This window comes from Filicampus tigris, chromosome 6 (assembly GCF_054856515.1).
Source record: "Filicampus tigris isolate MCC_2025a chromosome 6, RoL_Ftig_1.0, whole genome shotgun sequence".
NCBI lineage: Eukaryota > Metazoa > Chordata > Actinopteri > Syngnathiformes > Syngnathidae > Filicampus > Filicampus tigris.
This window is the reverse complement of record NC_141222.1, coordinates 2,256,125-2,271,639: the sequence shown is the minus strand read 5'-3', so window position 1 is coordinate 2,271,639 and position 15,515 is coordinate 2,256,125. Positions and strand designations below refer to the sequence as shown.

At 40.3% G+C, this 15,515-nt stretch overlaps 1 protein-coding gene across 7 annotated transcripts in view; it reads left to right on the top strand.

Annotated features, from left to right (window-relative positions):
- The window catches only part of tenm3 (teneurin transmembrane protein 3), a 390,360-nt gene that overhangs the window by 173,602 nt on the left and 201,243 nt on the right, over positions 1 to 15,515 (top strand). For 4 of the 7 annotated variants that reach the window (XM_086034264.1, XM_086034263.1, XM_086034262.1 and 1 more), the window contains one exon: positions 12,529 to 12,696. The exons of the other annotated variants lie outside the window; for them this stretch is intronic. In XM_086034264.1, the coding sequence (XP_085890390.1) occupies positions 12,529 to 12,696 (168 nt within the window). The remainder of the gene's footprint in view (positions 1 to 12,528; positions 12,697 to 15,515) is intronic. 7 annotated transcript variants of the gene reach the window in all.

Here is a 15,515-nt window from a genome sequence, read left to right as displayed (position 1 = left end):
GAGTACGGGGGTACCTAGCCCCCTGATAAGGGCTGTCCGGTCCCTGTACCACTGATGTCAGAGTTTGGTCCGCATTGCCGGCAGTAAGTCGGATCCGTTTCCAGTGAGGGTTGGACTCCGCCAAGGCTGCCCTTTGTCACCGATTCTGTTCATAACTTTTATGGACAGAATTTCTAGGCGCAGCCGAGGTGTCGAGAGGGTCCGGTTTGGTGGCCTCAGTATTGCATCTCTGCTTTTTGCAGATGATGTGGTACTGTTGGCTTCTTCAAGCCGTGATCTCCAACTCTCGCTGGAGCGGTTCGCAGCCGAGTGTGAAATGAATGTCGGAATGAAAATCAGCACCTCCAAATCTGAGACCATGGTCCTCAGTCGGAAAAGGGTGGCGTGCCCTCTCCGGGTCGCGGATGGGATTCTGCCCCAAGTGGAGGAGTTCAAGTATCTTGGGGTCTTGTTCACGAGTGAGGGTAAGATGGAACGGGAGATCGACAGGCGGATCGGTGCAGCGTCTGCTGTGATGCGGACCCTGTATCGGTCTGTCGTGGTGAAGAAGGAGCTCAGCCGAAAGGCGAACCTCTCAATTTACCGGTCGATCTACGTTCCTACTCTCACCTATGGTCATGAGCTGTGGGTCATGACCGAAAGAACAAGATTTCGGATACAAGCGGCCGAAATGGGTTTCCTTCGCAGGGTGTCCGGGCTCTCCCTTATAGATAGGGTGAGAAGTTCGGCCATCCGGGAGGGACTCAGAGTCGAGCCGCTGCTCCTCCGCGTTGAGAGGAGCCAGTTGAGGTGGCTCGGGCATCTGATTAGGATGCCTCCTGGACGCCTCCCTGGTGAGGTGTTCCGGGCATGTCCGACCGGCAGGAGACCCCGAGGACGACCCAGAACACACTGGAGAGAATATGTCTCCCGGCTTGCCTGGGAACGCCTTGGGATCCTTCCGGAAGAGCTGGAAGATGTTGCTGGGAGAGGGAAGTCTGGGCTTCCCTGCTGAAGCTGCTGCCTCCGCGACCCGACTTCGGATAAGCGGGAGATAATGGATGGATGGATGGAGAACACTAAATGACACTTTTAAGTCAACTTGTCCTGTTAACATATACTGTATACATTTACTTGCACTCTGTTATTCAACAATTGGCTTGTGATCAATTTCATTGTGCTTAAAGTTTTCCACGCTTAAAATCAAGAAGTACAACATATTTCTTTTCAGCAAGACACAGATCATAATGTTCATGTTCCACAGAATAAATCCTTATGCACTGAGAGTCGTTGCCACCCAATGCGCCACCTTTCATATGTGTGAAAGTATTTCAGAAGCCATAAATGAGACATCAAGCCAGACTATCTTTCACAGTACAGTACATGTTAATTGGATGAGGGATACCTTTTTTCCTTCCCTTCATACGAAAAATACACGTTCATTCATATGGTTGGACATTTGGCCACTTGAGCCTGGGCATACATAATAATTGTTACACATATCGTGCACCCTGTCAACATATAATTTTGGTTGAATGACAAACGGAAAGTAATGAGGAGGATTCCAAATGTGACAAGCACCATCCACCATTCTTCCTTTCTTTCAAACCATGGGATTTTTTTGCACTTCCCAAACAATTGCATGGACAGAGATTGGTGGCGGAGGGAAGAAAATGGAAAGAAATTCAAGACCAGCAGAATATGGACTCTGAGTCTGTCTGCTTCATTAGGTCTTCTTTATTATCTCTCCTTCTCTTTTATGAGGCTGTGAGATCATGTTGGCCTTTTGTTGGCCTTTTGTTCTACTGCACTATAAGCTAGCGTATAGCCAAAGTGCCCCCAGGGGATAATAACAGTAACAACCATAGTGGTGAAGAGACATGCTAAAACCATCTACTCGGCAAAAGCCAAATTATCATCTTGACAGGTGCATAGAGTAGATGGGGAAACAGATTGGAAAATAACACAAAATAAAGTTTCTCTTTGAGGTAGTTGTGATTTCATGTGCTGTTTTGATTATTTCAACACTGACAAACTCTGCAAAGTTTGATTGTTAAAGAGTAATGTTGTAAGGTGAGTTGAAGAAGATATTAAAGGTCATAATTTGGTGTATATTAGGGTTTAAACCTTTAGTCTGAGAATCGTCTTTGTTTATTTATCCTGCATTTATGACGTAGAGGAAACCTACTGAGTCACACAGCTGTGTAGTTGACAGCTCATAGAACACAACTGCGCAGATTAAAAGTATAGACAACAGGCTAGAAAAACAGATAAAAAAAAAAAACAGAGAAAGCTCAGCACACCAGCAAACAGATGTTGTGGGCGCCTGTGTGTGTGTGCGAGCATCCGTGTGTCAGCCAGAACAAAGCCAAGCAGGGATGAATAATGGTCAAGCTGTGAAGGTGCTCTAAAAACAAATTCTTTCACACTATCAGATAATTCTCAGTTCATGCAGTGCATTAACACGCACTAAAGACAACCAAATCATTGCAACGTATCGATTTTAACCTTTGTGTAGAGACTTTTGAGATTCAAGTAAACACCTTAGTCCTACTCTGCTTGACTCTTTAAAAGTTGGATTAACACACTCACTCTTCAACAGGAAAGCAAACTCCTCAGTCAACGTTTTGCACATGCTCCGATCTGTGGTGGTACCAAGAGAAGAAAACCAAGCGAGAGTGAGGGAGATGGGGTGTGTTTGTTCAGACAAGAAAATACACAGACGATACATCTACTCCACTAATTTCATATTTTTATTTATGGATGGAAGGAAAACATACCTGTGGCAGAACATTTCTAAAAATGTCAGGTTTAATCTGTGAGACAATGAACGACTAAATCTGCAAATCCATGTACCAAAATAGCTTTTAAAGCCATTTATCAAGTCACATTTTAATAACAGCATACTAAAAACATTATGTCTGTATTTTGTTAGTCCATGACAATGAAGACATTCATCCATTTTTTCCTGGATAGTGGAAAGCTGGAATCTATCCCAAAGAAATTGGAAAAAAGGCAGATAACAGCATGGACTGATTGCCAGTCAATCACAGCACATAGGTGTTGCTAACAGCGATTTTTGCCATATCCACATTGTATCCAGCTTGACTTTACCATGTCTTAACAGCAAGCTTGATTTGAGCAAGATGGATCCCAAACCGCATGGGAAGATAATTTGAAATCGGATAGTCAATTTCTCCGGACAGTAGAGCTTATTTTATCAACCGATTGGATTTGCTTGCTGTCTGAAGAAAGCCACATATACATACACAACCTAATTAAAACATCACGCCACTAAACTAACATTTACAAAGTAACTGTCTTCAAATGTGTCTCTTGCTGCGCTAATGAAAGCCACTCTAGAAATGTGCCTAGATTTTTTTTTTCTTTTTTAAGTACCGGTAGGCTACAGTAGTCTTTCTGTCCAATCAAACTTTATTTAGTCATGTAAGAAGGCCTGTAATGGCTGGCACAAGTAAGTTGGTTTTCAAATACTATGAAAAATTTCAAGCAATCAGAATCAATTCAATCCCCTCTCTTCAAGCGTGTCTGGTTTTGATCTTGCGTTTCCATGAGAACCTTTGTAGGAAAGTATCAAATATACACTTCAGGAGCATCTGAGATTTTTTTCATTGCCTTTGATTCTCCATCTTCCTTGTTGACTCCCCACAGCTAAACGAGCTGTAACACGCAACAGAAGCACCTAGCGTCAGTAACCCAATTAATATGTGCAAGAACTGAAGAAAAGTGTAACAGTATGTCAGAACTAACGGTCGAGTGGTCATGGTTCAAATCACACTTGGTAAAGTAAAAGAACAAGATGCAAAATAAAAATTGCATGTACGGTTTATAAACAAGAACATAGCGTACATAGTGGGTTATAGGTCGAGGCTTCTCAACTATCAGACACCACAAAGAAGTTGCTTAACAACGACGGCATTTGCTTTGAGTTCTCCTTACGAACGATTAAACACAGCAATGACTTATTTACAGTGTAAAGCTGTTTCAGAATGCTACGCAGATTGATGGTTGATTGACTGAGATACTACTACTAGTATAGTTTGAGTTGAATTGATTAAACCATTAGGTCAGGCTTTTGTTTTTCCCAGTTCCATATATTCCAACAGTATTGCTGTCATCTTTCGTTACAATTTAACAAGACTTTAAGATGGCTTTTCTCATTTTCCTGGAGTCTCTCCAGAGTGTGGTTTCTTGTGGAGAAGCCCTGTAACCCCTGCTCTCCACTACTCTCCCCTGGGTTTGCCTTTCTCGGCCCGTTGTCCTGCCCTCTTCCTTTATTTCTCATCTCATTATGGTTTCCTGGCTCCTGTTCACTCTACTGTCTCTTCATCTCCAGCCAACCCCCCACACCCCCCAGGCACAATGTGTTGAGGACTTGCTCTAACACACAAAAATTGGGTTGTAGGTGAGGATGCATTGTTTTTTGTTTGTGTGAAAAGCCTAAAATGGGATTTTTCCAATACAGTCCTCTGCTTACTTCATGTATATAGCGCAGTCTTCCATACTATATTGTATTTCGTGTTGTGTATGGCTGACATGAGTCTCTCCATGTGAATGCAGCATTACCTTATTCCCTCGGGCATCATGCAAAGTGACTAGTAGGTACCTCGTCATTTGACAGTCAATATTTCATTGGAAAGTTATTTTAGTACGCTGATCAAATAAATGTGTATCGCCTTGAGCCATCAGTCCCTAGACATTAACCAGTTTACGTTTTACCAAGAAATTGTGATAAATATTAACCCATTTGTATCACCATATCAAATTTCAAATGCATTTAGTGTGTCTTAATTAAAACTATTTCACAATAATTATGCTTAATGTAGTATTTATGAAAAGATTGTCAAGAAGGAAGGCAACACTTCAATCTTATCAGACTCCGTCATCACTATCACTGTCAACCCAACTTAAAGTATAGTTTGTAGGGTTTTGCATGCATGAAAATTGATTTTGGTGGTTGCTGTTGACAACTTCCCATAGCACAAAGGGGTACAATATTGGAGATTTGATATTTTTTGTATTCAAATTAAAATAGATCATGATAATACTGATTATGTGATAATTTTGCTCACTAGTCATCTGCACTATCGAGCGGACTGGACGATCTTTTATTAAACAAACAAAAAATAAACATGTCCCATTGTTAACACGTAACTAACTCAAGCTGAAAAGATGTCAAATACATCTTATAACAGTAGTACAAATGGGGGTGGGGGGGGGGCTGTTGTGTTTTATGATTATGTCATATATTGCCTGGGTGTATTTATTATGATATTTTTGGATTATACACGCTATGATCAATCAAGGACAATTTCAATTTGGGCTATATTTTTGTTGCCCACCACGCAGAGGAGCAGACGCACACACATGCAGCCATGCAAGGAGTGATGTCAGTGTGACAGCATGCCGTGCTGATTTTCAGGGACAACAGGATTAATCTAGCTTCTCACCAACTAGTTGCAATATCTTTTGCTTGGATGAGCAACTGCCGCTTATCCAGGGATCCATCCACTTTCTATACCACTTATCCTAAGTGGAATTCATTAAAGAATTTTATCTTTTGAAAGGTGTATAATGAGTCACTCTTAGTGCTGCTCATAGGATTTTGTTCCAGTGGTGTTGCCATGTTTGTTAGAATTTGTTAGAACTGCCTGCTCCACTTATGTTCACACCATAGTGTTACTAAGTCAACAATGGTTTAAAAATAACAACAACAACAAAAGCACTATTGCTCGAAACTACGAGTGGGCAATTAAGATTTTCAAGGGGCTAAATGATAAACTGTAATGGTTGCTTAGGGCCACATCAACATGATAATCTCAACTGTGTTCCATATTAATTTATGTATTTATATAAAGCAGTAAATTGTATGTTTTAGATAAGATGAAAGTTCTGTACATTTATTATCTATTACAATTATATAATCAACAATAATGCATTAACCATCCATACATTTTCAACTCCGCTTTATTGTCCAGCGCCCCAGGAAGCTGAGACATGATAATGAACCTCAAGTTTTACAACATAAACCATCAGACTTTGCAAGACACTTCCAGAAAGCTATCAAATGGTTTTAGACGGAAACATGTGTTTTCTTGAGCTCATCAAAGAGGCACTGTGAGTCAACAGTGTTTTAGCAGCAATATTTTTTTGAGGATAACATCAGACTTTTTTCTGTGCAAAAGTGCAGGACTCCCACTTTTAAAACAACTACTTTCATTATGATCACGGTTTGGTGAGTCTCATATTTAAAAAGGTTGGGCATGGCTGATCTAAGCTAGAGCACAGTGTTGGGCACACACTTTTTTTTTTCTTTTACTGGTAGACCTCCAAACATGCATTGAGTCATAATCACGGTATTTTTATGTATTTACTTTTATTGGCCTCATTAGAAAAAAACAAAACAAAAAAAACATGCTCTCCTTTAAAGTGTTACTGTTGCCGCCAGTTGGAGTGGTCCAACCGTTTCGACTGGCTGACTCCACATCCGCAGGATTCGGGTATCTTCAAATAGTTTTTGTGTGCTTGTTCTTTTTCTCAGATTTAAATGACATTGCTAAGTCTCACAAAGAAAATCCATTGTTCCATGATTTGAAGCCAGCCTCAGCTTTTTTGGTGTTTCCATGTTTATTCACAGTTTACGTGCAATGGGTGTCAGAAAGCTGGACGGGGGAATGTGCACAGATGAAACGCGTGCAAGGTCAAGCACATTAAAAAGCACTTGTTTGCAAACAACAGAGTATGTGCTTGTGTGATGGAACATATGTGCCAGTCACTATAATGTCACTATTGAGATTTTTGCGCTGCAATTTTTTACCTTGTTAATATTATGATGGCTATACAGTATAAGATTCTTCTCACATTCTCCGGCTTACACATAAAAAGGGCTGCTTAAAGTCTGTAAATGAGTCATAGGAGAGTGTGAGCCATTTATCCATCCATCCATCCATTATCTGTACCGCTTCTCCTCACAAGGGTCGCGGGGCGTGCTGGAGCCTATCCCAGCTGTCTTTGGGCAGTAGGCGGGGGACACCCTGAACTGGTTGCCAGCTAATCGCAGGGCACACAGAGACAAACATCCGCACTCACAATCACACCTAGGGCCAATTTAGAGTATCCAATCAACTTACCATGCATGTTTTTGGAATGTGGGAGGAAACCGGAGTGCCCGGAGAAAACCCACGCAGGCACGGGGAGAACATGCAAACTCCACACAGGGAGGCCGGAGCCGGGATCGAACCCACGACCTCTGAACTGTGAGGCGGACGTGCTAACCAGTCGACCACCGTGCTGCGAGCCATTTATCATCCTCTGAATTGTTGCCCTTCTATATAATGTCAGTTTATATGCCCTAAAGTCAGTGTGCCAGTTTTATGGAACAGTTACATCACTATCATGGTATCTGCCATTTTAATCCATCTTTCTTTCTCAGATTTTCCAACTGAGTAATTTTGTATTTTGGAAAAAAAAACTGTACGTGTAGAGGTGGGCGATATGTATCGCCATCGATATCATCGTCAATCTTGTTTTCACGATGTGTAATTTTACATTATCGAGTATTAATACTGCCTCTTAAGCATAACGTCTCGTGTTAGCCGACGGCCGCAAAGCATGAGGAAATGCTGAAAGCCACTGTGCATGGACGGCAGAGGAGGAAGTGATAATCATTCGCCGAATCAGCGGGCAGGACCCGGTCACGTGTCGCTGTCCGCACCGCAGACGAGCCTTTTCAAACATGGCGTGTCGAGAGGAAAATTTGTCAACCGCGCAAGCACGCTAAACAAAAGCTTGAGCTCAGCACACACTCAGAAAACAGTCGCCGAGTTGAACCAACAAATATAAACGCATGCACGCACTCACACACTCAGTACTTTAGCGAGCAAGTCAAACGTGACATCCTGGATGATCGGTTAACATTCAGTTTACACGGTTGTAGTCCGCATCATTCATAACTAGCCTGTATTCCCGAGGCATGTTGCACAAATTGTGGCGGTTTATTAGTGTGACGCCAGTATACACCCAAACAGGAATAAAGTCACAAGTCTACATATCACAGCGATTAATAAGTGGGAAAATAAACTTTTCAGTAAATTGCAGTTTTATTATTCAACTTTATTCTGAATACGGTGGCCAATGTATGAGAATGGGTGTTGTCATGACGACCTCTTTTTTTGTCTCACTGGGTGACACTTCGTCACACGTCACATATCAAATACATTTTTTCTCATTATGATTGCTGTAGTTAACACCTTTTTCTCATTCTGATTGCTCTCGTAGTTGGCAGTGGTACACCAGTACTTACTGCAGCTCAAACTGTCACATCATTATGGAATAACAGCAGAGACACTTAAATGACATAAATATTCCCAAAAATCAATGTATGTCTATACATAATTTTTTGTTCTTTATTGTTAAATATTGTCATAGAATATCATTATGTTTTGCAGAAGCTGTATTTAGCAATTTAAAAGAGATGTTGCTCACAAACGCTGCCTGTCCACAATTGGTCTGTCAAGCAAGTGTAGATTTAAAATATCTTTTGTAGAATATCGTCAAATTATCGTTAGTGAGTTTTTTGAAAAAAATATCGAGATATTTTTTATTTTGCCCATATCGCCCACCCCTATGTAGATGTATGTTCTGAATTCCCATAGCTGAAGCAGCTAGCTACCTATCTGTCTAATTGTAATCTCTGTATTGGCTATTGGTACAGAAAAAGGACACAACATAGGAGGATTTTACCTTTTTTTTTCAGGGAGATATCCAGTACTGTATGTGTATGTTGAGAGAGAGAGACAGAAAGAAAAATATGAATTTGTCAACATTTTATTTTCCTGCAAATGATTTTAGTAATTGAAATTTTATTTTATTTTTCAAACTATGAGGTTTAGAAATACAGTAACAACCAGTGATGGGCGCATCGGTGAACTTCCGTCATTCGCCAGCAACGGACCTGGAATCTGTCATGGTCAGTCATTATTATTTCAGGCCGGCCCAGTCCATCAGTCCGTGACTGAGTCGTCATTATTTTTTAACGCGCTTCGTTCATCGCTAAATTACATTTTGTCACTGCTATTTTAGAACCGTCAGTTTGAAAACTGATTAGAAGGGCAACACCACACAATTTTATTAATTTTGAAACAGTTTGGACCACTTAACACAAAAAAAGATGTCTGTACACTTCTTTCTCATTTTTAAAAAAAAACAACAAAAAAACTAGGGATACAATATCCACAATATCCAAATGTCACGATATGATATCACAATATGAACATCACGATACCATACTTATATTTGGGGAGGTTGGCGATATATAAAAAGCTCACGATACTGTAAAAAAAAAGGTCAGATAACAAAAAAAAAACATTCGAATATTCTGGTTTTGTACATAACACATAACATTGTACAACAATAACAGCATTCACAAAGAAATAGGCTTAGCCAGTCATGCGCTACTGGCTCAGCAGCGCAAAGTATGATAGTCTATGTAGTTCACAATGCTGTGTTCGTCTGATGCGGGCCGATGGAGATGTTGAAAAATATTTGCTGGTATGATTTATGCAACCTTTTATTGGTTAGAACATAATTTTATGTTCATGTGAGCAATAATCTGTTTATGTTCTGTTTAATTTGGTTATGTGGATGTGTGCATGGTTTCTGTAGAACACGAAATACAAATACAAATAAAATAAACATGAGCAGTTGCATGTAAATGTCTCTACATAATGCTAATTAGCTGTGGTCCTATTTATACATATACAGTAGGTCAAATAGTAACGTTAACATTAACATCAATGTATATAGATGACCTACAATGACCGAACACCTAATATTGAGGCACTTGCGTGCAACGTACATCAAATTAAACTGCACTAATAAACTAACCACCAGAGGGTGCTCGAACGGCACATACTTGGGCTTTTAAACATATTTGCTGCTATTAATATTGTGACATGACGACGGCTATATCTTAGCAATGTTGATATCGTGATATCACGATATTGCTGATATTGTGACATCCCTACTGTTCAAGCATTCATATTGATATGGAAAGAGTATAAGATAACCGTAACCCAAGACCCAGCCGCCTCTAGAAACTCTTAGCCCAAACAAGGAGATCACTGATCAGCAATGCAGCCAAGAGGCTCATGCTCACTTTGGATGAACTGTTGAGATCCACAGCTGAGGTGGGGGAAGTAAGACAGCAGGTCAGTGGGACACCTATTAGTTGCACACTGCACAAATTTGGCCTTTATGAAAGAGTGGCAAGAAGAAAGCCATTTCTCAAAGAAAACCATTAAAAAGTCACATTTGAAGTTTGCCATAAGACACCTGTGAGACACACCAAACATGCGGACGAATGTACTCTGGGCAGGTGAAACCTAAAACCTTTTTGGTATAAAAGTAAAACTGCACATCACCCTGAACACATTATCCCTACTGTCAAACATGGTGGTGGCAGCATCATGGTCTGGAGCTGCTTTTCTTCAGCACGGACAGGAAAGATGGTTAAAATAGATGAAAAGATGGACGGAGCCAAACACTGGCGGAACTAGTGCCAGTGCCCCTTGAAGCTTAAAATATTGCAAAAGGCCAAAAGGTTCAAATGGCCAAATGTGTTTGCAAGTCACGGTTCCTTCAAATAACAACAACACACACAAATGCTGTAGGGACTCCTACAGACAATAGATAATAGATAACAAGCATATATCCTTCAAGTCCACTGATAGTGTAGTGGTACACACGCCTGAGTTGTGTGCGGGCAGTGTGGGATCGATTCCCGCTCAGTGACAGTGTCTATGTGTGCCCTGCGACTGGCTGGCGACCAGTTCAGGCTGTAGTCTGCCTTCGCCCATTGACGGCTGGGATAGGCTCCAGCAACTCCCCGCGACCCTGTATAGGATAAGCGGTTTGGAAGATGACATGACATGACATATATCCTTCATACTGTGTGGAAAAATAATACTAATGCAGTTCAATCGCAACTTTCTTCATCTGGTCTTTTTACGAAAGAAGGTGTCATCCACAGCGCCCCTAAGAGGCAAAGGCGTGCACAGCAGGAACAGCACAATAAACAAGGCACACACAATAGAAGCAGTACATTGCCAATTTAGGGTCCTGTGTTAATCATGCAGCCCTAATTATAACAATAATTTTAATTTATTAAAAATAATCTCATTTAAATCAGATTTAAAAATTACACTATAACAATATTTTTCCAAAATCGTTTTTGGTCAATAAAAATGCATAAGAGTGAACATAAACAAAACAGTTAAATTGGTCAGTGATTATAAGATACACCCAATTATGACCAGACTTAAAGCGGAAGTCAACCCAAACATATTTTTTTCAAGAATATGTTCCCAGCAGGCCCACTAGTTGAAACACGGCATTCTGATTAATTTTGCATTTGTGGAATATAAATTAAGCAGCAAAATTCACTCATTTTTAGCCATCTCTGGGGGCGGCCATTTTGTCTTCTGTCGACTGAAAGTGACATCACAACTGCTCGCAACGACCAATCACGGCTGACCTGTTTTCTGAATCTGAGCCGTGATCGGTCGTTATGAGCATTTGTGATGTCATTTTCAGTCGACAGAAGACAAAATGGCTGCCCCCAGAGATGGCTAAAAACGAGTGGATTAACACTTATTCCACAAACAAAAATTTATCAGAATGCTGTGTTTCAACTAGTGCACTTGCATAGAACATATTCTTGAAAAAAAATTTGTTTGGGTTGACTTCCGCTTCTAGTTGTTGAAAGTTAGGGGTGGTGTGGTTGAGAGGTCTTTGTTGTTTGTGGGTGTTGAGCTGCAAAGTAACTCGATTTGTTGCTAGTTGTGCTTTTGAAAAATAAGGACTCCGAAAGATTACTACAGTAACATTCATTCGACTCTGGCGGGGCCACAAACGTGCTTCAGAGCTTTATGGCATCCACCTTTCATCCCATCAGACCTTGACGGATCAGGAGGGAATGTACTGGCATCTATCACAGTCCGCGCAGGCAAATCTGTTGGGCACTTTTTAGCCTCCGGGATTCAGCCGCCTCTTCCCCCCATGTCCCACCACAGATACCACGGTAGACCGTGAGAAAACTTGTAAATGTAGCCCAAGTTTGCAACATCAACTCTCTGCCTCCCTTACTCACTCATGCGCTCGCCCTCCTGACCTTAAAGGGGCACGGACACAGCGGTGCACATTACGCTTGATACAATAGTACTGATAACTTGAAACATCATTCTAACACTTTCAATGTTTAGCACAGTTTAACCCTTTCATTTTCAATAGCAAGACTTGGACACTGTAAGAGTGCAGTTAGTAGAATGGCTTGTAAAAAGTATGGAAACATAGTGAGAAGGCATTGTTGTTGAAAACTTGATTGAACAATGATTAATCTTGAAATAAAAAAATTCCAACTGTTTACGATAACACCATCATCATCATTTCTGTTGTTACTGTAACTCATGTTTATTCATTAAAGTCCTCATTTTCATTTTCATTTTCATTTGGGCCTTTTCTTTTTCTTAGGTTTCCCCATGCCCTCTCCCTCCTGTCCATCATCTGTCTTTGACCAAACACATCCCCATTCAGCCAGTCTACGTGACAACCCAGGTTTAAGTGACACGGCTGAGCCAGAAGAAGAGGAGGCAGAGCGAGTGGATTATACTGCACGATTGTACTTACCTGTAAACCATGGTAATTAACTATAATCTTTTATTTGTCAAACATTCAAGAGGCTCCTTCATTCGTGCTTCGTGGTCTGGAATGAAACAGCTCAGCTGTATTAAGCCTGTATCCCACTGAGCGGCGAAGGTTTGTGAGATTTTGCTGACGTAGTGAATGTTGATTTCTTTTCATCAGGGGTTCGTTCAAGGTCGAAAACCCTCACAAAGACATTCACAAACAGTTTTAATGGTCGCAAACAGTTTTTCCTGTCGCCAAGAAATTTTGAATGTGACCATTAACTGTTTGTGAATGACTGGCGAACGTTTGCGACATTGAACAAACCTTGAAGGAAAAAAAACGTTCGCTACCGGCGCAAACACTCGCTTACCTTTGCTGCTCATTGGGATACAGCCTTTGGAATGCTGTTACATTGTCCTAGGGTTTGGGCATATGGACCAAAAGTCATTTCCAGATATATTTTGGCTTAGTATCCATATAGTTTTTTTTACCCCGATGTTTATCTATTTTGCTCACAAAGTGAGCAGGTTTATTGAAAACAGCTATTTCAGTGAACAGTGGCAAAATCAAATGAATGAATATGTTACCTTGAAACATCGAAAATACAAAGATCAATAAAAAGCAAAAGAACAGTGTTGAGTCTCAGAATTAATCTCACTACAGGAATTAGGTGAGGTGGGGCAACAGGCTAACCAGCATTTTAGTCAAAATTACCTCACCTTTACCATCTGCAACATTGACCCATTTTGGCCTAAAGCGCCTGGCAAATCATCTCTTTAAAACCTGAAGTTTTCCCGGAAATTCAACACCTACAAAATAATTGCTATCTCAGTCCCTGTCGCAGATAGAAACATCATTCCAAAAGAATTTGAGATCTTAGATGCGTGGCTTTCACACAGGCCTGAATTTATTATTAGTCACTGTTTCAATCAAAAATGCAAAAATAAAGTGTCAGTGCAAGAGAAGGACTATTTTTAATTTAAAAAAAATCAAGTGGTAATTACTCAGGCTGAATGATTAATTGCCTTTGCAATTTAATCGTGATTTGACAAAACGTGATTTTGTAATCGCAAATGCTGCAGTTTAAATGTTCATTACTTTATTGACAGCGGAGGGAGAGGCAAATGCTAAGCTAACACCGCCAAAGCACGCTTAATCCTTTTCACCTTACATTGTTAAACCTTGCCACATGTGGGAAAAAAACCTCACCGTGTACGTATATATATATATATATATAAGAGGATGAATTCGGCCATATGTTTCGAACAAAAGACAGACGAAAAGATGCTGGGACACCGCCGAGTGGTAATGCCCGCTGGCGCTTGTTATTACGTCATAAGGAGGCATTATTTTACTTTTCCTTCCGGGTGGTGTGTGTGATGCTACTTAATGGAGATCGTGTAAGCTTTAATTTGATACATTTATCCGTCTGTATGTTGAGTTGAGTGAGTAATTTAAGTGCAGTCCCCGTTTACATAATCAAGTTTTATGGAATGAAGTGTAGGAAGTGGTAGACCCACTGGATTATTATAAATAATAATAATAATAAAATAATAATTCTTATTTTTTGGTCTATATAAGAGGTTGAGTGATTAATAAGTGCAGTACACGTTTACATCATGATTCATTAAACAAGTGATACGTAGGTGTGGTGGAAAAACTACTGATTTGTTTACATTGTTGTTGTAATCTGCACTTGAGTTTGTGCCTTTATAGTATAGTTTCAGTATAGTATATACTTATCAGTATATACACCGCACCTGTGTGGGTGAATTATGACGTCGTGGTGAACGTTTACCAAACTGCACATCAAAATAATTAGTAACTATACCTCCAATTGTAGTAGATAAACTGTTTTTCATATTAATTAATGCCTCATTTGCCTTTACCTCAGTATTCTATAATGCATTACGGATCTGATATTGTTTGTTGTAATAAGGATTAATTGTTGAAAAATACATTAGAAAGAACCTTGACAAAAAATCGCAATCGCAATTATTTGAAAAAAAAAATGTAATTAGATCATTTTCTGTAATCGTTCAGCCCCAGTAATTATCATCCTCAATTCTGTTACAAAGCTGCCGATAGTCATCGTCTACAAACATATCTTAACCATATATCATGTTCGACTGCTTCCACTGTTTCAAAGGCGACAAGCGCGTCATCTATATCAGTAACTGTCACTTATTTCAGAGGTCCTACGATCGTCTGCGTCCGCTATTACTGCCCGAAAAAAATCCGGGACATCTTCAGAGTGCTCCCAACACTGTCACGTGTGTATTCTGATGCATTTCATTGGCTAAGAGCCCGAGAATTGGATAAAAACATACATGACGTATACGCGCTCCCGGCTCTCAAGGTAGAAAGACGCAACAGCACGCTATGCGCTCCTGGCCTAAATGGGTTAAATATGGCTATGGAATGTACCATGCGTTATTGTAAATGATTTTACTTTTAAAACTTTATGCATTTTTATTGTATTTAACAATCACATTTTCAGCAGAGTACTGGCCAAGACAGCGCCATTAAAAACAAAGTTGCAGACAGACACACAAAGAAAGTAAGGAAAAACTAGCATTTAAATGTGTTTTTTTTAAAGGTAAAATATCTGAATACTTTTTACAACACTGCATTCACCAATAGCTGAGTGCAGTCTGTGACCGAACCACTGCATGCTCGGCCACTCGCTCAGCTCAATGGCTTTAATGATGTTGCTCCCGTTGTCAGTTGTTATAGCAACCAGATGCGTTTGTCTGTGTTTCCAGCTTGCAATTGCGTCCTGCAGGGCCTCAGCTATATGCTCACCTGTGTGATCCTGTGGGAAATAACTT